The sequence below is a fragment of the Tympanuchus pallidicinctus genome, unplaced genomic scaffold (genome assembly GCF_026119805.1).
Source record: "Tympanuchus pallidicinctus isolate F22 unplaced genomic scaffold, pur_lepc_1.0 scaffold8, whole genome shotgun sequence".
In the NCBI taxonomy this organism is placed as follows: domain Eukaryota; kingdom Metazoa; phylum Chordata; class Aves; order Galliformes; family Phasianidae; genus Tympanuchus; species Tympanuchus pallidicinctus.
In genome coordinates, this window is record NW_026294802.1 from 48,078,943 (window position 1) to 48,102,482 (window position 23,540).

The 23,540-nt window shown below is 45.4% G+C and overlaps 1 protein-coding gene across 10 annotated transcripts in view; it reads left to right on the forward strand.

Moving 5' to 3' along the window:
* LOC128073142 (voltage-dependent N-type calcium channel subunit alpha-1B-like) overlaps positions 1-23,540 on the forward strand; it is a 260,445-nt gene that overhangs the window by 159,135 nt on the left and 77,770 nt on the right. For 6 of the 10 annotated variants that reach the window (XM_052667604.1, XM_052667607.1, XM_052667610.1 and 3 more), the window contains 6 exons: positions 2,312-2,443; positions 2,896-2,968; positions 6,961-7,078; positions 11,911-11,978; positions 16,677-16,783; positions 23,063-23,125. In XM_052667604.1, the coding sequence (XP_052523564.1) occupies positions 2,312-2,443; positions 2,896-2,968; positions 6,961-7,078; positions 11,911-11,978; positions 16,677-16,783; positions 23,063-23,125 (561 nt within the window). The remainder of the gene's footprint in view (positions 1-2,311; positions 2,444-2,895; positions 2,969-6,960; positions 7,079-11,910; positions 11,979-16,676; positions 16,784-23,062; positions 23,126-23,540) is intronic. The other 4 variants (XM_052667614.1, XM_052667605.1, XM_052667609.1 and 1 more) reach the window with 1 other exon arrangement.

Consider the following 23,540-nt stretch of genomic DNA (forward strand, 5'->3'; position numbering starts at 1 on the left):
TTGAGGACTTTTAACAGCTTTTTCCACACCTTTCTGTGCAGGTTTGTAGGTGTGGATGGGCTGGGCTTGGACTGAGATGATCTTAGTGGTCTTTTCCAATCTCAATAATTCTATGATCTACGGCTCCATCAGTGCCCCATCCAGCCTGAATTTTGCTCTCTGCAGGGATGGGGCACCAGCCCCTCTCTGTGCAACCTGTGCAGTGCTTCATTGCCCTGAGTGTGAAATACTTCTTCTTTACACCCAGTCTAAATCTCCCTTCTTGTAGTTTGAAACCATTCTGCTTGGGGCAGCTGCATCCAGCTTTACTTCATTATTTGTTAAACAAGACTCTCAATAAGTGCCTGCTGCCCTTATCTGCTGCTGATAGTATTTAAGGATTTAGATCTACTGAGATGAACTTTGGCTACTGCCAGATAATAAATCCTGATGCTCAAACCATGGTGCTGACATGAATATAAGTGCATTGCTGCTGTCTGTGCTCTGTCTGCTCTGGGGATGTCTGAGGTTTCTCTCTGGAGCCTGTAAATGTGAACGTTGACTGGAGTTGGGTTGCTCCAGCTTCTCTGTTGTCTTCATGCTCTTGTGTTGTGTTAATATGTGCTGCCATTAGCAACACCTGCTGTGCAACTTGCAAACCCACCAGGAGCAATTTTTCTGTTTTAAAACAGTGCTGTGGGGTGGGATGAAATATTTGGGTGCTCCTGCTGTTGTTTTTCCACCTACACCATTGCCTTCATTGACAGTAAAAGAGCAGGTTGAAGTAAGCAGGTATTTTCTGGCTATTCCCATGCATGGTTTTTGTTAGCTGGGGAATTTGCCAGTTTATATCTGATGCTAATCATCACGAAGACTCAAAACCCTGCATGACAGTGTGCCATTGGAGGCACTGTGGGAGTTGGGAACATGAAGTTCTGTAAATGTCCAGTAAAAGAAGTGGGATCTTGCCCTAAAAACGTCACTTAGTCTACCTCCACTCTAATCTTACTTATTGAAAGAGGCACATTTTGTGGCAAATTTTTAGCAATTAATTGTCAGTGGAGCTACAGAGACAGAATGTATCTGATTGTATGTTGTGCATTTTTAAAAATTCGGACATTTTTGCAGGGTAAAATGATCTTTTTGCCTGTTGTGACTATTCAGGATTTGAGCTGCTGTAGCAAAGAGCTGAAGCCTGAGGTTTAACTTGACAAAGCAGTCATGAAATAGGCTGAGCAATCTCCCACTCTCAGGGCAGCAAGTCAGATTTTCACCCCACTGATGCAGAAACTCCCTTGGCCTTATTAAGGAGATTTCTCCTGGTGGAAACATCCTGATCCCAAGCAGTTGCCTTTCCCTCCACCCCCCGTTTTTCATATAGAATCATAGAATGGCTTGGGTTGGAAGGGACCTCAAGGATCGTCAAGTTCCAACCCCGCTGCCACAGGCCAAGGCTCGTTGCCTCTGTATTTAGCTGAAGATGACAGTCCACCTTGATTTGGAGAATTGCTATTAGGGCTTTTGATTCCTATGGCCCAAATCAGTGTGACTGCTGATGGCAGAGTGATGTGAAAGTTAAAAGCTAAATTGCGTCAGTCCCAACGGTGACACCAGGATGCACTAAGAGGAGCACAGCCCAAGAGGGACTAAAATTCAGAAAGGAAGACAAGGAGAGGACAGCTCAACATGTTTTCCCCTTTGTCATGTCTGAAGTTAATGGGGACTGGCAGCTGCAGAAATGCAGCCCCTCGTTATGTCCTGGTGCTCTGTAATCATTCAGGGTTTGGTGTTGAGCTATTCTGGGATGAGCTGGAGCTGCTTCGGTGGGGTTAACAGTGAGATGGTGCTGGAAGCAGATTTTGCCTGAAGGCATTGCACCAAGCAGGGCAAAACCCTTGTGACCAAGGGCTCTATCCTCCTCCTCCTCCTCCTCCAAGGAGAGATTTGGTTTTGTCTTTCAAAAGTGAAGATATTCCACAATGAGACCAACATATCCCCTGAAACCTGCAGTCATTGTGTTATGAACATAACTTCTCTTGGAATGGGTGCATGATCCCAGAGCAGCGTGGGGCGCTTCGGTCCTCCCAGCTGCAGCAGGGGAGAGGAAGAAAAGGAAAACAAAAGGAGTTCGGGAAAAATTCCTGCCTCAAAAATCCTCATTCTTGAACTCAATGTATTTCTCAATTACGTTGGCAGGGGGAGATTAAAGATGCCAACAGCCCTTGCTGTCCATTTTTTAGAGTTATTTTTAATTAAAGAGTGGATCTAATTAATTTCTAAACTGAAGGCTTTTCTGCCGCTAATGGTTTCTGTGCTCTGATCTCCTACACAGATACTGGAACTCCCTGAGGAACCTCGTGGTCTCCTTGCTGAACTCCATGAAGTCCATCATCAGTTTGCTCTTTCTGCTGTTCCTCTTCATTGTGGTGTTTGCTCTGCTGGGGATGCAGCTCTTCGGAGGGCAGTAAGTCTAATTAATCACTGTGCTTCCAATCACTTGGAATGCACAAAAGGAGAGGGGCAGCAGGGCAGGAACGTCTGACTCCAATGGTACATGCACCAACCTTTCTGCTGAGAAGAGGCAGACAATTTCAATTTTGACTTTACACCTATGGGCTAAGGCTTCTTGGAATGGCTCGTTCTGCAAAATGGTTTTATCTTTTCATTGTCCATTTGAATTTAGGATATAATTAATTCTGAAGAGCCAGTTTTTCTCCAGATCCAAATTTAGTTTCTGCTCATGGCTCTGTTAGCCATCTTCTCAATCTTCTCACGTTCTCCATTGCAGTCCTTGGGATGTTATGTCCAGGTGAAACCAATGCTGGTCTCTGACTCAGGTTACAGCAAATTACAGGACTGCAGGAGATTTGCTTGTTCCCTTATTGCTATTGTTTTTATTTCTGATTCTTCCTCTAGGTTCAATTTTAGAGACGAAACACCAACCACGAATTTCGATACTTTTCCAGCTGCCATCCTCACAGTGTTCCAGGTAAAGCCATCCCTTGTCTTGGGTCAGAAAAGAAATTTTTGGGCATCTCCTCCTGTTTCTGGTGAGCAGAGAGGTCACCAATGAATTTAAGAAAGGTGAATTCCTTCCTTCTTAGGTGTTTTGGCCACATTGACCAATCTATGCATCATTAAAGATCAATGCTACCGAATTAAGGGAAGCTAGAACAGAGTATTTTTTGTTAGGTAAAGAAATATCTTGATAAAGTAGATGTTTTTATGCTCAAAGATGTTGTATCCATGCTCTCCTCTTCTCAGGGCCCCTGCCCACAGCTGCACACTGCAGTGGTAGCATTTCATGTGGTCCACTGCATAAACCATTTGGCCAAAAATCACAGCCCGTGAGGGTTGACCTGCCCCACTTCTTCCTGCAGTGGCTGTAATTTAATGAGGAGAACTGGCTGAGCTAGCTCCAGGCAGTTAGGAAGTAATGTAGCATTTTGCACTGTAATAGCTCAAGATAAGATAATGCTGGATAAGAATTACAGTTGATGGGGGAGCACATAAAGAGGCATCAGCCTTGGGCAAGTTTGTGTGATGGCAGGGGAAAGTAGCAGCTCTGGGAGATGCAATGTGCAGGTTTAAGAGGCTCATTTTGCAGCTGTTCTCTGCATGTCATTTTTAAACATTTATTTCAGGTACTGAAGGAGAGAGGTGGAGATGCACAATCCTGCTCAGTGTGCAGGTAGCAGGTCCGTGGAGGGCCTCCTTCTTTGCTAGGTGTAGCTCAAGTTAAGACTTGACCCTTATCCAAGCTTCCCTAGAGCTCAGCAAGACTTGGATTATGTTATTTCACATCCTAAAAATGAGGAGAGAAGGCAGAGAGAAAAAAAAAAAGGGTTGAGTGGATGACAAGTTTTGGATTAAGGGAGAAAAAGCTTAAAGAAAATGCGTCCCATGACCTCTGTGTAAGCAGCTTCATATGGGCATTGCTGTTCTCCAGATGTAGAACAGGTTCTGCAGTACTTACCTGGCAGGATATTGCAAATCATGGTAGATTAATATTTGCATAGTGTTTTAGTGCTCATCAAAGGAAGGGCTTACAGAAATGGAAAGGTATTGCCACAGAGTTGGAACAGAGCCCCTTCAGGCTCCGGATATGAGCATCTGGAGATTTCATTGCTATTTTGGTTTGGGACTACAGTTATCTCTTGAAAATACTTTGCTGAAATATTTCCTTTCTGTTCCCAAAATGAATGTCCCTGTAGCGTGGTGGATGTTCGATGAAGGAAAACAGTGCTGATTTTATGGCATCTGTATGGAGCATCAGAGCTGTGAATTAAAAGCAGCAAAACCACTGGCACCAAATAAACTCCCTGACAATTAACCTCACAGAGGCATTTCAATAACCTCTTGCTCCCAGCCAATCCCACACCTCTCTTGAGTGGCAGATATGATGTCAGCATTTCTTCAGCAGAGGTTTTGGATCCTCCTTGACCAGCCAGAAGGTTCGTTTGGATGCTGCTCCAATCAGCAGAGTGGCATTATCCAGTGAATGTATGCAATGCAGAGAGCAAATACGATAGAGCCAGATACGCCCTGCCCATCCCTCACCCCTTTGCAGAGGCTTTAAGATGGAGGTGGATGACCTCCCTCAGAACCAGCCCTTTCAGAGCTCAGGTTGAACATGGAGTTACAGAACCACTGAGGTTGGAAGGTCGGTCACAGCCTCTGTCACGGGATCCCAGTTTGTGTTGTGTCTGTCTGGCTGAGCTCAGCATTGGATTCTACTGAGTCCCACTGCCCTTCAGTTCCCACAGAAAAGTATCACACGTTTTTACTCTCTTCCTAGCTCTCAAGAACAGTCTTTGTGAGCTGAATGCCAATCAGTGTATATACAAATATATATATATATATATTCATATATATAGACGTGACAAATAGCAACATGCCTCTATTGCAGCAGTCATTGAGCTGCAAGTGTTTACAACACCCATAAACACAGAGACTCTACAAAGAAGAAATACCTCTATTAACCATATGTATTCTGCTCCTGGAGGGCTGCTGCTTAAATAACTGCACGTGCTGTGAAGGAGTGGAGCCCCAGGGGCTGCTGGAGGTGAGGAGCCAAAGCAGCAGGGTGCAGCCAGACCTCAGCATCCATAAAAACAGACTTTATAGACTAGAAAGGCCTTTATTAACTCCACGTGCTCTGCTCCTTGAGGGCTGCTACCTAATTGCTTGAGTAATTCCTGCAGCTGGGGAGCAATGGTGCAAATGGGGGAAGGACAGCAGGTCAAAGAGTGCATCTCACCAGAGCCTCTGAGAGCATCCCCAGCTCTGCATGCAGCCTGCTGAATTTAGACCACTTATCTCTCTGCAGCAGTTTCATGAAACTTCTTTCCTTCATTATCTTGTTTCCTTTTCAAAACATTCTGGCTGGATTTTTGAAGCCCAAGTCCTGCGGGTTTCTGTGCATCCTGCAGTCCGTGGTATCTGGAAGCCTTGGTCTCATGCAGGTCACACAAATGCTCTCACCAACCTCCTTCCCATGAGTGTCTGTATGAACAGCAGTCGCTGTGTGTTCATTTCCAGACAGAAGGAGCAGTTGTGAATTCATGGGAATGATGTGAACGCTGCTCAGTGTAATTGAATGCCAGAGTTTGAAGCCCAGTGGTGTGGTTCACATTCCCTGCTGCAAGCCCAGGGCAACTCTAGTGGTACAGATTGCTTGCAATGAATTATCTGCGACCAAATACTGCATTTGGGAAACAAGTTTGTATGTGCACTGCACAGCCTTGTGTCTCTTCTTGCCTTAATGCTGTCATCAGCACCAGCCCTGCAGCAAGACGTTTTCTCTCTTTCAGCAGATAGTCTGGAATTTGTAATTATTTGGAGCATACTGTATGCACATGGGATTGATTGCTTCTTCACACTGTGCTTCAGGGTGTTTTTCTGTTTCTGGTTGGTTTTTTTTTGTTGTTGTTATTGTTTTTTTTTCTTGTACTAAACACATAGACAGCTTCCTACTTAGGTATCTGAGTTCTTAATTGCAGTGGGCATTTCTCAGTGTAATGAATGTAACAATCGGTAGGATTGGCCATGGTGGGCAGGTGAAAATCTAATCTGCTGCTCTGTGTTGGTGAGGAATGGCAGGTGGTTCAGGATAGTGCAAAGTTAGCATCTAGAGTGACAAGGCTTATTTAAGGCTTAGGTTCTTCCAGTTATTAAAATGAGTTTTGTATTATTCATGTTTGCTAATCAGCCTTGGGTCAGCATCCCATCTTGCAGCCAGCGCAGCTCTTCAGGGCTCTGCTCATACAAGGATGCAGGAGGAACAGAGACTCTTTCAAACTGCCCCTTGCTGTCCTCACTCACATTTGGATATTGCTTCTGCTTAGGTTTTCTGGAGGCTTATGTTGCCTGGTTGACTGAGGATCCTTTGGCCTTAGGAAAAAGCCATTGTGGTGCAAACCTTGCAGTGGCTGTGCTAGAAGGTTTTCCGTTTGGAGAAATGATCAGCTGCAGCAAGGCTGTTTGCAGCCCTGAGGGTCTGGGGAATAGTGGGCTTTCAGTAGTGGGAAGGAGTTTGTTTAGCTGTGTTTCTCCTGTTATGGGCTAACCCTGTGCTTACAGACTGTGTGTTGGGTCATGACTGAGCAAACTGAGTTGAAATGAGAGGAGATGAAGCGCTCGGGGCACTGGGCTTGGATGTCAGAGTTTTCTTTGGAGACATGAGCTGCACGTGGAATTGTTAAAACCTGACATCTCTGCGTGACTTAAAAATGGAGATGGGTTGGAAGACGTGTTGGGATGTGACTTCTACATGGGAGCCCATGCCAGAGGTGGAAAGCATACGCATAACCAAGAGGCAGCAGAAGAGAAAGCTGTGTGTGAGCTGTGACCATCCAGGACTGCAAGGCTGGTGTCCACTCCACAGCCTGAGATTGTGTCCAATCGCCCAGCTCCCCCACTTTGTGCCTTCTTTGTCTTCCCTGTGTGTCATTTTCTTCTGTCTTGCATTTCTCTGTGCAGATCCTGACTGGGGAGGACTGGAACGCAGTGATGTACCATGGCATAGAGTCACAGGGCGGTGTCCACTCGGGGATGTTCTCCTCCATTTACTTCATCGTCCTGACGTTGTTTGGTAACTGTATCCTTGCATAATACCTTGTCTTAGTGCCTACTGTAGGGTGCCAGAAATATCTAACATGGTTTAATTCCTACCCACCCCAACCTTGCACTTTTTAAAACCAGATTTTTGCTGTGGCTTTGTGCTCCTTGCAGCACCTGAGCTGAGAGTAGTAGGCAAGCTGTCCTTGTTGGTGTCACACTTCTGGTGGCTATGTGAGCATGGTCTTCGTTCGTTTTAATTTTCATGGATTTAGATTAAGCACGTCCTATTTTGAGTTCATTTATGTTGTAGGAAAAATATTTGAACTCAAGTCAAAGCAGGACATCTGTACTTTGATTATCTTTGTGGATAGTTTACACTAAACCAAGCAGAGAAAGAGTTGAAATGGCTTTAGCACGTAAATTGGGCATCAGTCTCTTGGTGCCATGACAGCTTCACCAGCTGTGCTACTTCAAATGCTTGAAAATATCTTCACACAATACTTAAATCATGAGTCTAACCCTTGTATTTTGGGTTCTGGGTGTATTTGGTCCTGTTCCAAGTTAAGAAATACATCCATGAAGATGCTTTGTTTTGCTTTGTCATGAAAACCTGCTCAGGGCAATGGGAACCTGGGAGCCTCCAGAAGTGCCCCAAGGTGTTTGCTGGAAGTAGCTGTCATACAGAGCAAAGACTTGGAGCAGGAGGCTGTGTTTTATGTGCAATCAAGCAAAGTGATCCTCAGACCTAATGGCTGGAGGGACAGGAGAGCCTGCAGAGCTCAGAATTAGTGATAGCACTCTCTCTTTTGTGATGAAGATGCTGCTGGGCTGATGTTGCATAGCATTGCTCATGTTTTCTGACTACATGTTTGTTGGTACCAGCTGTTCACTGGCTGCAGTGATAAGCTGTGCAGTGTCAATCAGCATCCTTGAGAAACAGAAACTTGAAAATGGTTGCATATATGAGGCAGTGTGCCTGGCTTGTTTGTTCTGTAAATAGGGATAATAAGGCTGAGTGTTTCTGTTCTGCTTGAGCAGCAGATGACTAGATGAGGGGAAAGCAGTGGATGTTGTGTACCTTGGCTTCAGCAAGGCTTTTGATGTCGTCTCCCATAACTTCCTTGTAGGTAAGTTTAGGAAGTGTGAGATAGATGAGCAGACAGTGGGGTGGATTGAGGCTGTGCTACCATTCAGCAGATCTGGACAGGATGGAGAGTTGGGTGATGAGGTTCAGCAAGGCCAAGTGTGGAGTCCTGCACCTGGGCAGGAATAATGGCACACATCTGTACAAGTTGGAGGCTGCCCTGCTGATCAGGAGCTCTGCAGAGGGGGATGTGTGAGTCCTGGTGGCCAGCAGGGTGACCACGAGCCAGCAGTGGGACATGGGACATCAGAGCCCATGGACTGCGAAGCAGGCTCAGCCCTTTGCATTGCATGAAATCTTTCCGCTGGCATGAGGAGCTGTGGCAGGGAACAGCAGAGCAGGCGGCGTGCAAGCTGTGCATGTCCCAGAGGGCTGTCTGTGGGGTTTGTCCCATTAATGTGCACTGCCAGAGCAATAGCAGCCAGGACACGTGAGCTGGTTCAGCAGCTACACTCAGGCACCCGTCTAAGCGTGCTCCTTCCAGAAACATGCTGCGTCTGAAAAGTGGGTCAATGGAGAGCTGGGATTGCTCTCAGTCCTCAGGGCTTGGCATTTGGAAATGAGATTAAGTCGTAATCAGGCTTGACAGCAAGGCTGAGGGGAAGAGAGAGAGACTTTTAACCTCAGAGCAGCTGAGAGACAGCAGTGTTGAAGAGCAGGGTATTAATTCCTTTCTTGCCCCTTCACTTGAAAGGGAGGTCTTCCCCCTTGTACTTCAGTTTCAGTAACAGACAGCAGGGGTTGTTTGCATGGATGCAATGAAGACTTCCTCGCCCCTTGCAACTGCCATGGATTCAGCCTTTGCCTTTCCTTGCCATGGCCAAGACTTTGCCTGAGAGGATCGGTTGCTTTCATGAATTGGAAGAGCTCTCCTGCACCACACATGACTCTATTGGCGTTTAGACACAGCGAGAGGGGTCAGTGGAGGATAAGGGGTTAAATCCTAGTGTGTTTACCTTGGGAGTTGCAGCATTAAGCCCGCAGATGCTCACGCTGGTATTTCAGGCAGGTTTTCAGGAAGGTCAGAGCTATCCCTGCTTCTCCGTAGTTACAGTTTGGATGCTGAGAGCAAGCAGCAGGCAGTCATTTATCTTGGGGTGAAAGCTGAACTGTATGACTTACCAGGGACTTAACGTTATTCTTAGCTGTCAAAACATAAGCAGGAAGGTCTGAAAATAAAGTTCAGTTTGCCAGAAAATAGCAGAACTGCATTTTTGCTGGAAGTAAAACAGCCATTAATGTCAATGATGCTGCAGAGTGGGGCGAAGCACAGATGTGAGCCGTGGGTTCACTTTCCTACTGAGAGTGGGAGGGTGCCCAGCACAGAGCGATCCTGCACTGCTGGTTAGTTTAGTTATGGATTGGCTTAATGTCAAATGTCTTTTCTTCTATAACTCGGGGCTTAAACATTGCAGCCACTCTCCTTTTTACACAGATCTCCTCCAGAAAGCTGTAAGAATACATTGTTTTATGCAGTTTAGAGAATGGGCGTTGGTGATTTTGGGTCAGCTTGCAAAACCTGCTCTTTTTAAACATGAAGATCTCCTTTGCTCTTCAAACTGATGGGGGCTCTGTAATCGCTCCATTTCAGGAAGAAGCAAGATTGCTTTCCCTTGCTTTTGCTGTAGCTCAGTTGCTTCTTTGAATCTGTTTATATGGATGGTTGGACTTGATGACCTTAGAGGTCTTTTCCAACCTTAATTGTTCTGTGAATCTATATTTTCAAAGCATGTTGCAAAGAAAAGATCTATAAACATTGGTTTTCTAAGACAGAATTCTCTTGCATTTTCAACTGCAGAGACCTCTGTGTCTGAAATGGTTCAATGGAAGCAGTGTGACTGGAGTGACAGCAGGACTTGGCTCGTTTTCTTGGAAATTACACTGTGCTTTTCTTCATTGTTATGTGGTAAATTGATAAATTGGTGCATCTGTTGAGGGAAAAAGGAGAAAAAAACCCAAAAATTATGAAGAAAAACCTAAAATGAAAAGCAGCGAATGCTTGGGGCCAGGCACCCTTCCCATGCCTGGCCACTGGCTGCCTTCTGCACTTTGCTGCATCATGTAGAGCTGTGCTCAGTGTCTGGTCAGGCTGTACAGCCTGGAGATGGAGGTTGGTTGGTGTCTGGGAGTTCCCAAGCTCTGCAAAAGGGTTGGAAGGACTTTTTTGGGGGGGAAGAAACACTCAATTCCACCGGAACGTGTCTGCTTGATTAATCAAAACATCCCCAAGCTTAAAAAACCACAAAATAATGCTGTTTCCAGGGGCCGATTATGTTACATGAGGCATTTTCAGCATGTGTGTGTAGGAGGCAGAGGTAGGAAGACAACTTTGTTATGAGACATTCCTTCCCCCCAGCCAGGGGCTTGGAGGCGGTTCCAACATCGAAGCACCAAGGGTGGCCCCTCAGCCGTTCGCCAGGTAAAAGGAAATGGAGACACAGATATCTTTGCAAATGAAAAGTTGATTTTGCTCTCTCTCCAGCGTGGGAGGGAGATGATCATTCTGGTTATCATCTTTCCCTTCTTGTTCTTCATTTGCTGGGCTCAAGTGGGAGCGAGGAGCTCCTGCCCCGTACCCCTCGCAGTGGATGTGCATCACATTTCACAGCTCTTGCTGTCCCCATGGAATCATCCATGCATGGTAAAACCCTCGATCCCGTGCTGCTTGTGGTGGTGAAATCCTGATGGATGCCTGGAGAAAACCCAGGAGTCCTTGTCCCGTTCCCTGCAGGATGCAGACACATCCTGAAGGAGTACACTCTGCTCCTACTTCCACTGCCCCAAGCAGAGGATTGGGTTTTGATCAGTGTTTTGGCTCTGGAGGCATTTGTCTCAATGGGGATGAGAGGCCTGAAAGGTTCTCGTCTGATGAGGGCTCCTGATAAAGGAAAGCCAAGAAGCCTTGAGCTTTTGGATCTGGGCAAGTTTTGCTCTCTGGCTGCCCTGAAGCTGTGCCAATGTGAAGTGGTGGTGCTCAGCATGCAGCACTCACAGCCAGGGTGCTGCTGAAGCCAGGCTCATCTATGGCTCTGGCGAGGCCAACAGAGTATGAATGCAACAACAGTGCAATGTTTTGTGAATCTCCAGAGAGTGAATACATTAGATCAACTTAAAATGCATGTATGCTCATATTCAGGGCAGTAGTCATGGGGTCCTGTCACCAGGCAGTGTATGAGAGCAAATGTTTTTTTGCTTCTTGGGCATTGGTTAAGACTTGGATTTGTTTTGCTTGCTCTCATGTTGTATGCAAAGATATCTGATTTACAATTTCTTTGTGGCTGCTTTGCAACTGCTGTGCAGTTGTCGCATCCCCTCTGCTGTGATAAGCCATGAGAGCTCCTCCCAATGGCACGTGGCACAGCACTGATCTCAGCTCAGCCTTTTCGTGTTGCCCAATGTCTTTGTATGCTAACATGGCCTTTATAATGGCCAATTTCCAGGAGCTACCAGTTGTTCTGTTAAGCAGGAAGGATAAATGATGGTGAAATCCTGTGTGTGTGGGTGTGTGTATCCCCTCAGGACGTGTTGCTGGTGAAGTCAGGTGGGTGCCCAGCACATGCTACTCCTGGTGAGTTAGAAATAAAGACGATAGAGCAGTGGTGCAGGGGATCCACCAGTAATATAGCCATGATTGGAAGTGGAGAAAGAAGGCTGTAGTGTAGGAGAAGAGTAATTGCTTTCTCTGTTTGCTACGTGAAGATTTTTCCTTAGCTGCTCCCCAACAGATACACTCCTGAATGTCTTCTTGGCCATCGCCGTTGACAACCTGGCCAATGCCCAAGAGCTGACCAAGGTAAGTACGTGACTTCTGGTTCTTCAAACTTGGGCCACAGCTGCTGGACCTAAAGCAGAGACTTCCATTCACGCTGTCCCTCTGTGTGCCAATTTACACTGCTGATAAGAACCCAGAGGTCCGCTCTCATTCCGTTCTGTTTGGTTCTCGAGGCTTGATTCTGCAAACTGTTCCATTTCTTCATGCCAGGGCAGGCAGCAGGCATTGCTCGTGTTGCTGCTGTGTGGAGGTGAACACACTTCTGTAGCATTTGCTTTTTTTCAAGAGCAGAGGCGAAAGAATTAATGGGTTTTGGCTGACTTGTGTGTCTGAGGCTTCGGCGTGGGGAGTCACAGGTGGTGTGTGGCTGCCTTTGCTGTCTCATGCTGGTGCTTCGTGTGTTGTGGAGTTTGAATCAAAGAATTAATATTCTCCAATCAACTCTGGAAAACAACTTGAAGAGGTCACAGTGAGTTTAAAGCCAAAATGTTGGAACCTTCCCACCTCCTAGCAGGTGCAGAGCAATCCAAAGCACAGCAGAGGCAGAAAGCCGGGTCCTGGCACGAGCTGGAAGAGTCACTGCTGGAGCTCTGCTGTGTGCTTAGATTTATATTGAGCATTCCCTATGGAAACAGCCTCTGTACAGCACAGAAAGGATTCCAATCGCTGCAGTTTGCATTTGGGTTATTGCACACTTTTTGTTCCTGGCTGTGCTGTACTCGGTGATGCTCAGCAGCACTGGGCTTGGTTTGCACACCTTTGCTCTCACGAGGTGGAGGTGGATGTGTGCACAGCCCACTGCTCTAAGCCAGTGATTGCTGGTGCACAAGCCCTGTATTTACCTTAGCAGCTATATTTTACAAACTTCTGCTTGTATAGTTGGGTAATGAAGCTCATCCCATTTCTTTCTTAATCCTTATAGCACTTTCTCCTGAACATTTCAGCAGCTGACTGGAAGGGTCAGAAACCCGACTTTGTTTATGTTTATAAAGTGTAATTAAATATTGATGGATTCAGCGGCATTACAAAATCATAAAACTTCTTAAGAAACTTCTTTTTTTGCTTTAATTTTACTTATGATAAAAAAAAAAAAAGGAGAAAAAATATCTCTGGGAGTTTCAAAAGCAGAGGGAAAAGATTAAAGCAATTCAGTTGTATGGCAAACCTGGAGAATGAGAGATTTATTGCTAAGTAAATATGATCATGCAAAACCAAAAATGGCCTGGAGTTATAATTAAGTTACTCAGGAGTCAGTTGATCTCAGGAGATGTTCTTGACATTTATGCTGTAAAACTAATCAAGATCAGTGCTGCATATACTGTGGGAGAACCATAAGCAGTTTGTACCTGCCTCTATTTTGGGAAGACAGAAAGCTTCCCAGACATCAGGACTGAAGCATTTTAACCAGTGTTCTCAGTTCTGGGTGTGAATTTGGATTTCCTTTACTGTTGCCCTAGTTGGGCCCTGTGACCTGTACCAAGGGGCAGCAGAGCTGCAGCTGTGTTTAATTTGATCATCCAGTGGTTGTTACAGAACTCAGCCTGGAGAAGAAAAGGCTGTGGGGTGACCTCCTTGCAGCCTTCCAGTACCTAAAGGGAGCCTACAAACAGGAGGGGAATCTACTCTTTAAAAGGGTTGATAACAGCAGGAAAAGGGGAAATGGTTTGAAGTTGAGGAAGGAAAGACTGAGGTTGGATGTCAGGGGGAAGTTCTTTAGAGAGAGAGTGGTGAGGAGCTGGAACAGCTGCCCAGAGAGGCTGTGATGCCCCGTCCATCCCTGGAGGTGTTCAAGACCAGATTGGATGGGGCCCTGGGCAGCCTGGCCTAGTGTTAGATATGGAGATTGGTGGCCTTGAATGCACAAGGAGGGACGGAGCTTCATGATCCTTGAGGTCCCTTCCAACCCGGGCCATTCTATGATTCTATGAACAGATCTGTTATCCAGCCTTTGCTTCTCCATCCCTGAGTCTTTCTCCTTTCTGTGTTGGCTCTGACTTTACAATGTCAGCATTGTTTCTACACTTCTCAGAACTGTCTCCAATCCCTCTAGGCTGCTCTCTGCTTTTTTTTTTTCTTATGTGTTGGCAGGTTTTTCTTCTCATTTGCTAATTCAGTGTAGACTCTGAAATTGTCCCCCAAATTTGCTTCCAATTTGCTCTTTGGTGTCACAACATGACACAGCAGCCCTGCCTGCAGCTTGAGGGTTGGAGCCAGATGATCTTTGAGGTCTCTTCCAACCCAAGCCATTCTAGGATTCTCTGCCATTCTTCATCTTGGCGTGGGAAGCTGCCATGGGTGGGTGAGCTGTGAAGCCCTCTGCCTTCCTAAAAAAACACCTGAAAGCTTCAGGTACGTCGTCTGATCTCTGCTCCAAACAATCTTTGAGAAGGCTGGATAAAAACATACAGTAGGAGGGATGTGTGAATTTTACATAAAATTAGTTCAGAATTCCCCAGATATTATAGGTTGAAGACAAGAGTCTTCAAGAAGACAAGAGTCTTCTAAGCCACGGAGGCTTCTCATCCAACCCAATGGAGAGGTCTTTAATTGGATGTTAACTATGCACATAATTATCATTAGCACTGAAGCCAGGCGTTACCAGGTGGTAAACTGTGGTTTTGATGAAGATGTCGAACTCAGCTCCTGCTTACAATACTTTGGTCCCTATAGGCAGTGCCTTTATCATGAGGTGATGATGGGGCTCCCAGAGGTGGCTCTAATGTCACAGTTCAGAGCTCACCTCAGTCATGCACCGTCAGTCCTGTATGCTTCAAACAGAGCAGGATGATCCCGTGCCCCCATGAGACACTGCAGCACACAAAGCAGGCAGGGAATTAATTAACATTCATAAAGTGATCACAGATCTCTGTGTAGAAGGAGCTACAAAAATGTTATTAAGCAGTCATCTGAGAAAGAATGTGCTTGCTCTGAGTTAGGGATGGCTGCCCTTACGACAGTGAGTATTTCGCTGTGCTGTGGATGCACTGGGGAACATAGAATAGAAGCCAGAAATTTTATAAAGATGGTAAAATCTGCACCTGGTGCTTTAGGTGGAGAAAAATAAAGAGCTCCCCAAGAGAAGAAACAGCTTCAATATACCTGCTGAAAGAAAAGCCTTGGAAGACTCCTCTTTGGGGAATTTATTTCTCAAAATATTCATATTCTGCAGATAGCACTGATTTACAGGCTGCTTCTAAGCCATCAGTACATATACTGGAAGTCAGCCATTGAGAAATATGGACTGCTGACTTGGTGTAAGGCTTCTTGCTTGGTATAAGCAAGGCTTCTGTTGGTGGCCTGTCTCAGCAGCCTGAAAGGTTTGAAATTGTAATGGAACCAGATTTTTTAATTAATTACCTATCATTTCTTTTTCCTCCTAAGGGAGAAAAGGCCTTCAGGATGGGTCCCTGAGCACTGCAGGGAGGTTGGACTAAAGGACCTTTAAGCACCCCTTCTAACTCACACGATTCCATGATAAACCTACATGCCTTCCTATTTCAAAGCTGGTTGTCTTACTGCTGTTTTTTGTTGCTTTAAGCATAACTGTTTCACAGTTTACCTCTGAAGGGCAGATGCAGGTCTGGGGTCCTTGACAAAGGAGCTGCTGACTGCTGTCATCTTGACGTGTGGTTCTTCCCTGACAGTGGTGTGGATGTTGCCATAGTGTCTGTACTTTGGCCTCATTTTCTTGTCACAGAATCACAGAATGGGTTGGAAGGGACCTCAAGAATCACGAAGCTCCAACCCCCTGCCACATGCAGGGCCACCAACCTCCACATTTAATACCAGATCAGGCTGCCCAGGGCCCAGTCAACCTGGCCTTGAACACCTCCAGGGATGGGGCATCATTTCCTATCTAAGTTAACTAGCTGGAAAGTTCAAAGGAAGTTCAAGCCATGTGACTACTGGAGTTGAATGGGATGCTGCTTGTTTTGCTTTTTGTTCTCATTCCAGTCCTAAAGATCCTACAGTTTGATTTTAAGCAGTGTTCTGTTGTAATCACAGCAGGTGGGAGGAAATAAATCACAGTTGTACTCTGTGGGAATTTGCAGTCCAAAAAATAACCCTCATAGGTGATCTGAGGAACGTGTAGAACTCGCAAACATGACCAGCTTTCTGAGCTGTGCTTGACTGTCCCTTTAATCTGCTTCAGTCTACTCTGTCTTCTCCTTTCTGTTTTCACCCACTCCATCCTCTGATACACCTGAAATCAGTGGTAGTATTTGGGATAAAACTGGTGTGAGCAGGGCCAGTCAAACCCTTTGTTGTCTGCTGGGTCTGCTGCTTCAGATAGTTCATGTTGGCTTTGGGAGTGTCCCATTTTGTTAGGCTGTAGGCTTCTGAATGCTTTTGCACATGTAAGTGCGTGATGAATGAGGCTGCCTTTACCTCAGAGGTGTCACAATTCTGCTCAGGTCTCTCTCCTTGTGCCAAAGCACTGAGTGATAAGAAGAGACCCAAAAGAGGTAAGAGCTTCACAAGGGAGATGTATTCTAGTAAAGATGCACTGAGCATTTGACCAAACCTTGTATTTCCCATCTCTTTGCTGAGAGAGAAACCCTACCTTGCAAGAGGTTTTGAGATTCTGCCTTTTTTTTAATGAATTTCCACTTTTCTCATGGCAAAGCAGTGCCAGTCACATTGCACCCATGCCTTGGGAAACTCTAGGTGTTGTCGTTGCACCATGCAGGCTCTGATCTGTCTGATTTTCTGCACCAGGATGAGGAGGAGATGGAGGAAGCCACCAACCAGAAGCTCGCCCTGCAGAAGGCCAAGGAGGTAGCAGAAGTCAGCCCCATGTCTGCAGCCAACATTTCCATAGCCGCGTAAGCGCTGTTTTGTTATTTGAGACTTCAGTCTCGTGGTTTCTGCTTCTCAGTGCTGTCACACATCTGTTCGACTGGAGCATCCTGTAGCACTCTGTGAATGCTTTACACCATCTCTGTTACTGATAGGGCTTTAGGTTGACTGAACTGATCACTTAACCGTGGGCTGCAGTACTTCTTTCAGTTTGTTACTGTTTTTCCTTGTCTCATCTTTTGCCTCCTTATAACTGTAATTTAGAAGCTTTTTTTTTTTTTTTTTTTTAAGCTGCCCTAAGATAGATTTCACCAGGTGAAGTGTTAGCATCTATTTCACTTTGAGTTTGTAATTCTGGGAGGTTTGTGTACGTAATGGCATTAAAACTACTGTATGATAAGCATAAAGCTGTCCCAGGGGACCCTTTTTTAAGGGGGAGCTTAATCCACTTCATCATAGTCAATGAGCCAAATGGAGCCAGTTTGTTATACGTGAAAGAAAAGAATGTTGTTCATTTGACTGTCTTCTCCTTCCCATTTTATTTTGCAATTTCTGCTTTAATCATCTATTTATGCCATCTCTGTTTGTTGGTTTTAAATATAATCCTCTTCTTACAGTGATTTCCTGTCCAGTCTAGACAAGAAGTCACACAAGGACATTTGCTTTTGTTCTGATGAATTTCCTGGAGCTATTATTTTGTAGCACAAGATAATGATGCTAACTTTCTTCTATTTTTAATCAACAGTACAGTGCGTGTGAAGACTTTTTAGAACCCAGAAAAAGCACTTTAATGGAGCTAAGATTTCTCACCACATTGTTAGTCACTTAAAGTAACCTTGTTCCTTGACTTTTTCACCAGGTTTTCACCTGGTTTTCTACAGCATAGGGGCAGTTTTGTGACCAAAACTGAAAGTGAGTACAAAATCATGGATTTCTGGTTCTTTTTGCTTGAAATTGTATCTGCCTAGATCCTGCCATGTGTAAAAGCAGGCTTACAAGTGAACACGTGGATGTGCAGTCTGTTCCTTTCACATCTACAAACCACGGCAGCAACATGTGTGCTGTATTGAAGGCCATCCACTACCAAATGTCCTGTGGCTTCTATTTATCTCCCTGTGGTGCCACTGAGGTGCTTACGAGGGCACTTGCAAAGCATGCTGAGCTTTAGTTTGAAAAAAAAAAACAACCAAAAAAACCACTCAGAAAGTCAATAGGTTGATGACCAAATGGATGGTAACCCACAGGAGGCAAGGGAGAAGCTAGGAGTACTGTGAGAGAGAAATAGAAGTACAGATGGGTTGCTGGCTGATGATCCAAAAAATGTTTAATGACTGCATGCCAAAGCAATATTTAATGTAGAAATTAATCCATAGTGAGAACACCAGAGACACATAGCAGCTACAGCTTTAGGGTTTGCAGCACTGATGCCTTAGCTACTGTTATCCTGCCCAGTAGGGCTGGTGGCAGGGACTCGTGGTTGACAGCTGGACATACCCTGGTACTTCTTATGGTCCTGAAGGCAGAGCAGATGCTGTGTTGATGGCAAGACTTGTTAAATCAAACTCTGTTGTTATTCAAACCTGGACATGCTGATGGAATCCCACCATAGATTTGGTGTGAGGAACCATGAATGGCTCAACACCACAGAGAATGGAAAGGTGCTGGGCATGCTTGGAAGCAGGATTCTTGGCATATGGGAACATCATTGCCAAAAACAAAGCCCTGTAGGAATTGGGTAACCTGTCCTGGTTTCAGTAGATTTTTTTCTTCATGGTGTGTGGTGTGATGCTGTGCTTTGGTTTAGGAGAAAGACAGTGGCTGGTGAGCAAGTCAGGGAAAAGCTGGCACTGAGACACCAAGGTCCAGCTGCAAACCCAGTTCTGGATCTGCATTACCAGTTTACCCTTAGAACTACTGCTTTTGTTTTTTCTACTTCCGTTTTATTTTCAAAATGTAGGAAAATGATTTTCTACAGCAATGAGCATCTGTGTCATGAGTCAGTACCATGAGAACATCATCGTTTTCTCTGCCTTCACCAACAAAACCAGGTCTGTCAGGTGTTGAAACACAGAGGACACCATGACTTGCATTTCTTCAATGATATTCACATCCCGGTGTGCTTGTCCACCTCCTGCAGAGGTGCTAAAGCCATCCTGGGGCTCAGGCTGGTGAAAGTCCCCTTGCTCATCCTGCTGTTTCACCAGTGAAGTGCTGTGCTTGCTGTTTTGCTGCTTTCCTTTGTCTGTCCCACATCAAGGACTGTGAGAGCACACCTTCCTCTAAGCCTCCTTCAAGGCCATTGCATACTCTGTAGTGTACCTGCTTCTCCACCTCTAGCATTTTTGCTATGCAAATACAGAGCACAGTTGTGGTTTGCGTGCTCACGTCCCTGCAGTTCATCTGCAGTGGTTGTTCTGCTCTCTGCTATTTAAGCCTCTCAGCAGCTCAGCTCTGGGAAATGTTTACTGCATCATTTGCAAAATACGATTTCCTGGACTTACGAACCAGTTTGCTAATTTACTTTGTCAACCTGCTCTGTGACCTTCACAGCCCCACGTGATCCACAAATTGTTTTATTGCTTGATATGCGGTGAAGCACCGCTGTATAAAGGGGTCTGTTTTGATGAAACAGTCATTATTACAGCAGCATCCAGATATCATCTGTCTTGCAAACTGGCTCAAGGTGCTTTGTTACAATATTCAACCTGCGCTTCGTTTGTACCTCATAACTCAGTGCTCTCCCAGGATGTCTCTGTCTTCTGCTCCACCAAAGGACTTACATGAACGAGTTCTTCTGACCACAATTTCTTTCTTCACCTGGTGAACTCTATCCCGCTTGGGCTTTTCTGTTTTGTGTTTTTTCAAGATTTAAAAGCTAGGATGGTGCATTGTTTCTGTCATTGTTGCAGTTTGCTTTAGAACGGAGTATTTGTTTAACATGAGCAATTGTGCTTTAATTTTAGCCCATTGTTTCATTCTTATTTTTGTGACTTTTGTTTTCTGTTTAGCATTTTCCTTGCTTTGTTGTTTCTGGAGGTGAGTTTCTGGGTTTGTCCAGTTTGCCCAGCATTGTCTTTAAGACCCTCTGTTCTGTACAACGTTGAAACCACTCAGCCTCTGGAACTGAGCAGCTGTATGGATCGATGGGTCTTTGAGCAAGCCATTGGTGCAGCTTCCTTGGTGGTGAGAATGGAGGAGGAGGGAAAACGGGGAATGAATGTGCGTAGAGCCTCAAGGTGTCAATTGAAGGAGCGCTGCCAGGCTGATTTCCACAGGCAGCACAAAGGCTCCACTGCAGGTGGTTTTACATTCTGTAAATGAACTTGTTTCTTTGCCAATCCAAACCTGAATACCCTGCCTGTTCTATTCCGGCCAGAGCTGCACCAATGTCCCGTACAAAAGGGGCTGCACCGAGCACACAGGACATGGGCATGGGCCAGCAGGCCAGTGGGAGAATTCATGAGCCCAAAGCCCAGCACAAGTTTCACCCACAGCTGCTCCATGGACCCTGTATTGCTGGCTAAAACTGCCTCCACATTTATTTCTATGCATTTTCCATTGGCCTGCCTTGGGAAGAGTCTTAAGACAGCATTCACAACAGAAAGCAAATGCTAAATTTGAAGGAACCTATTATGTAGTCACGTCTGAGTCACGCTAAGAGAAACTTACGCCTCTTTTTTTTCACTTAGTATTTCTTAATTCTATGCAATATTGTGTCATCGTGGTAGCCAGACCAAAGGAAATGATCCAAGCATTAGCTATGGGGTGTGAGTTCTCTATGGAAGAAGAATTTCTCAGATATGATGGATGACACTTTGTAGGAGGTGGTAGTGACTGTTATGGCACCAGAGCTGAGCACTGTCTGTAGGTTTGACCACCAGAATTTTTCAAAACTTGACACCAACAGCATCAACAGAACCCCAAAGACCTGTCCTGGTCCTGCCTGGTTTCTACTGGTTCCTCACACGTTTGACCCAAGCAGCTGATGTGTTAATTGTGTGCCTACAGGTAAATGCTGCCTGGTAACACGAGTGAGCTGATTGCTCATTAACAAACCGTGAGAACAAACAGAGGTGGCACTTCACAGTGACTTCTCAGAGGTGTCTGTCCCTTTTGTACAGGTCTGGGGACAAAGGGAGGGGGGAGCTGCTTTATTTCTCTAGGACATTTTTCCATCTCAGAGGCTCCATGTTTTCCTTTTGTCTTGGGAATACCGTGGTCTGTTTCAAAATCCCTGTTGGGCTGCTGGTACCCAACAGAACCCAGCAAGATGTATGCCTGAACACTCACCACAGTTCCTGTGTTTGACAGTGTGTAGACTAGCAGAGGTGTTCTTTCTCTCTTGCTGGCGTGTGACTCCTTCCCTTTCTTTTCTCCTGATGTGTGTGGATGTGTGAGGTACGGTGATTCCTCCTGGTAGCTTTCCTTTTTGCCCTTGCTGTTGATGTAACGATGACCCTAACGGCTACACAGAAAGACACTCTCGTGCTCTGTGTCCCTCTCAATGGTAAGTGAAGCTCAAGTACTTCATCATTTCGACTTGGAAAAGGAGGCTGTCTTTATTTTCGCTTTCCACTCTGCAATTCTAGTGGAAATTTAGTCGGTCACGGTTTCAAAAAGTCCAGGAGTAAACCTGGAATGCTGCAGGACTTGCATAACGCTGTCTGGCCAGGCTACAAGGATATTTGGCAGGATCACAGCATGGCCTCCACCCTGCACTGCACCAAACGAGGCAGGGATACATGCACAGATAAAAGCAAGCCTTCTGCCGTGTGACATTGAGAGCTGCTTTCAGCAATTCCAAGCAACAGTTCCACAGGTGTTGCACAGCATCGGTGCCGACTCCCAGGTAAATGAAAGCAACCCATTATGTTCTCCTCTATCACAGCTTTCCCACCTGTTCTGCTCAGTATTTCCTTTCCTATGCGTAAGGCATTTGTGCAGGCAGGGGCTGTGGAAACGTGGAATGTAGAAAACTCTGAAGTTTGGGCAGAACACTTTACCAGATTGTTTGCTCCAAGTGAAATGTTCACAAACGCCTTTCATAATGCCTTTACGCTGCAGTTTTCTTGGCCTCTGGGTGGTTGAGTTATACACTCCACCTGGGCCAACGCTTCTCTTCAAGGCATTCTGGTAATTTTAAGGAAATGTGTATTTAAAATTCTACTCCTGTGGTATCCAAAGAACATTAGATTTTTAATTGGACCTGCTGGCTTTCATAACATTGGTTGTTTGACGATTGAAGGAAAAAATGCTGCAACCAAAAAGACAAATTCAGGAGGTGAAGGGATTTTATCTTTCCTTCATCTGAGAGATCTTCACATCTTCAGATGATGTGAATTTATAAAAGTTATTGTTTGTAACTGTGAAAAATTAGCACCTCAAGCCAACAACTGTCAAGATATTTAGAAACCTGGTTTTGAGTAGGTCCCCTACCAAAGAAAGAATTAACGCGATGTAATTCAGCCTCCTTGTAACGGCATCTACACAAGTACACACTGAATGGAGGAGAATCTACAAAACTAGGTGTCAATTGAAACAAAAGTCCTGTGCCTCAGATGCAGCAGACCTATGGGTTTTAGACATGGCAAGCCATATTCAGACGGCCTGAGCTCAGACACATGCCTGCATCTGGCTGAGGAGAGAGGTAGGTGCCTCTGCAGAGAGCATCTTATGCAAGATGGAACTGGTGAAGCCTAGCGCCAGCTGCTGCGGCTCGGATGGATTTGGGTTTGGATTTGGATTTGGGTTCTCCAAGCACAGCCCAGGCTCCTCCTAGCTGGGGCTCCTCTCTGCTCCCAGGCATTTCCACCTCTCATATCAGGGTGCCACAGTGGGAATGAGCAGCTTTGCACCCTGCTCCCACTTGAACTAATGATTACAGCACAGCTGTAACAGCAATCACCACCTGTTTCTGCAAAGGCCTCTGAGGTCCTAAAGATGACTTCTGCAGAGGACTTTGAGTGTGTGAGTATAACATACGGAGGCATAAATTCCTAATACCATTGTGTGTCTTTTGGTTCACCTTTTAATTTTTGTTTCCCTTTTGGTTCCATTTTGGTTGTTTCCTTGTGAACAAGAAGGTGGTGTGTCTCTGGCTTCCACACTTTCTGAAGCTTGCCTGGTCTCCTACCAAGATGCACGCCGCAGTCTGCATTCGATAGGACACAGCCTGTATGAGTCTTTTCCCAATGTCTCTTATGGTTTCTCTTCTCTTCTTCGTTTTTTGTTTTGTTTTGTTTTGTTTTGTTTTGTTTTCTTCTCACTTTTTGTTTTCTTTGTTTGTTTTGTTTTTGCATGTGCAGTTTTGTAAAGCAAACTCGAGGTACTGTATCTCGCAGCTCGTCAGTCTCCAGCGTAAATTCACCGTGAGTTGCTCTCTGTTACAATATTCAGTTAATGGATTTATGATACCTATATTTATAAACCTCCCTCTTCCTCCTCCCCCCCACTCTCCTGATGCCTTCACTCCCCACCTTGTTTTCTCCAAAAATCATTCCCATCATTGTGGAAAGCCTCCAGACCAATATATGGTGGAAGGACTGGAAAGTGTGCGACATTGCCATATAATGCTTGTGATTTGATCGTGAGCAACTCTGTAGTGTTTCGTACATTGACTGTGAGTTCTCCTCCTCCCTTCCTTTGTCCTCCCATCCCCCTAATTATTTCCCTCTGTTGCTTCCTTAATTATCTTCCCTGTTCTCTCCCCTGCCCTCATTTGATGGTTCATCTTATTCTCACTCGTACTTTGTTCTCTGTTTATTCTGTACTGGGCTGATGGCT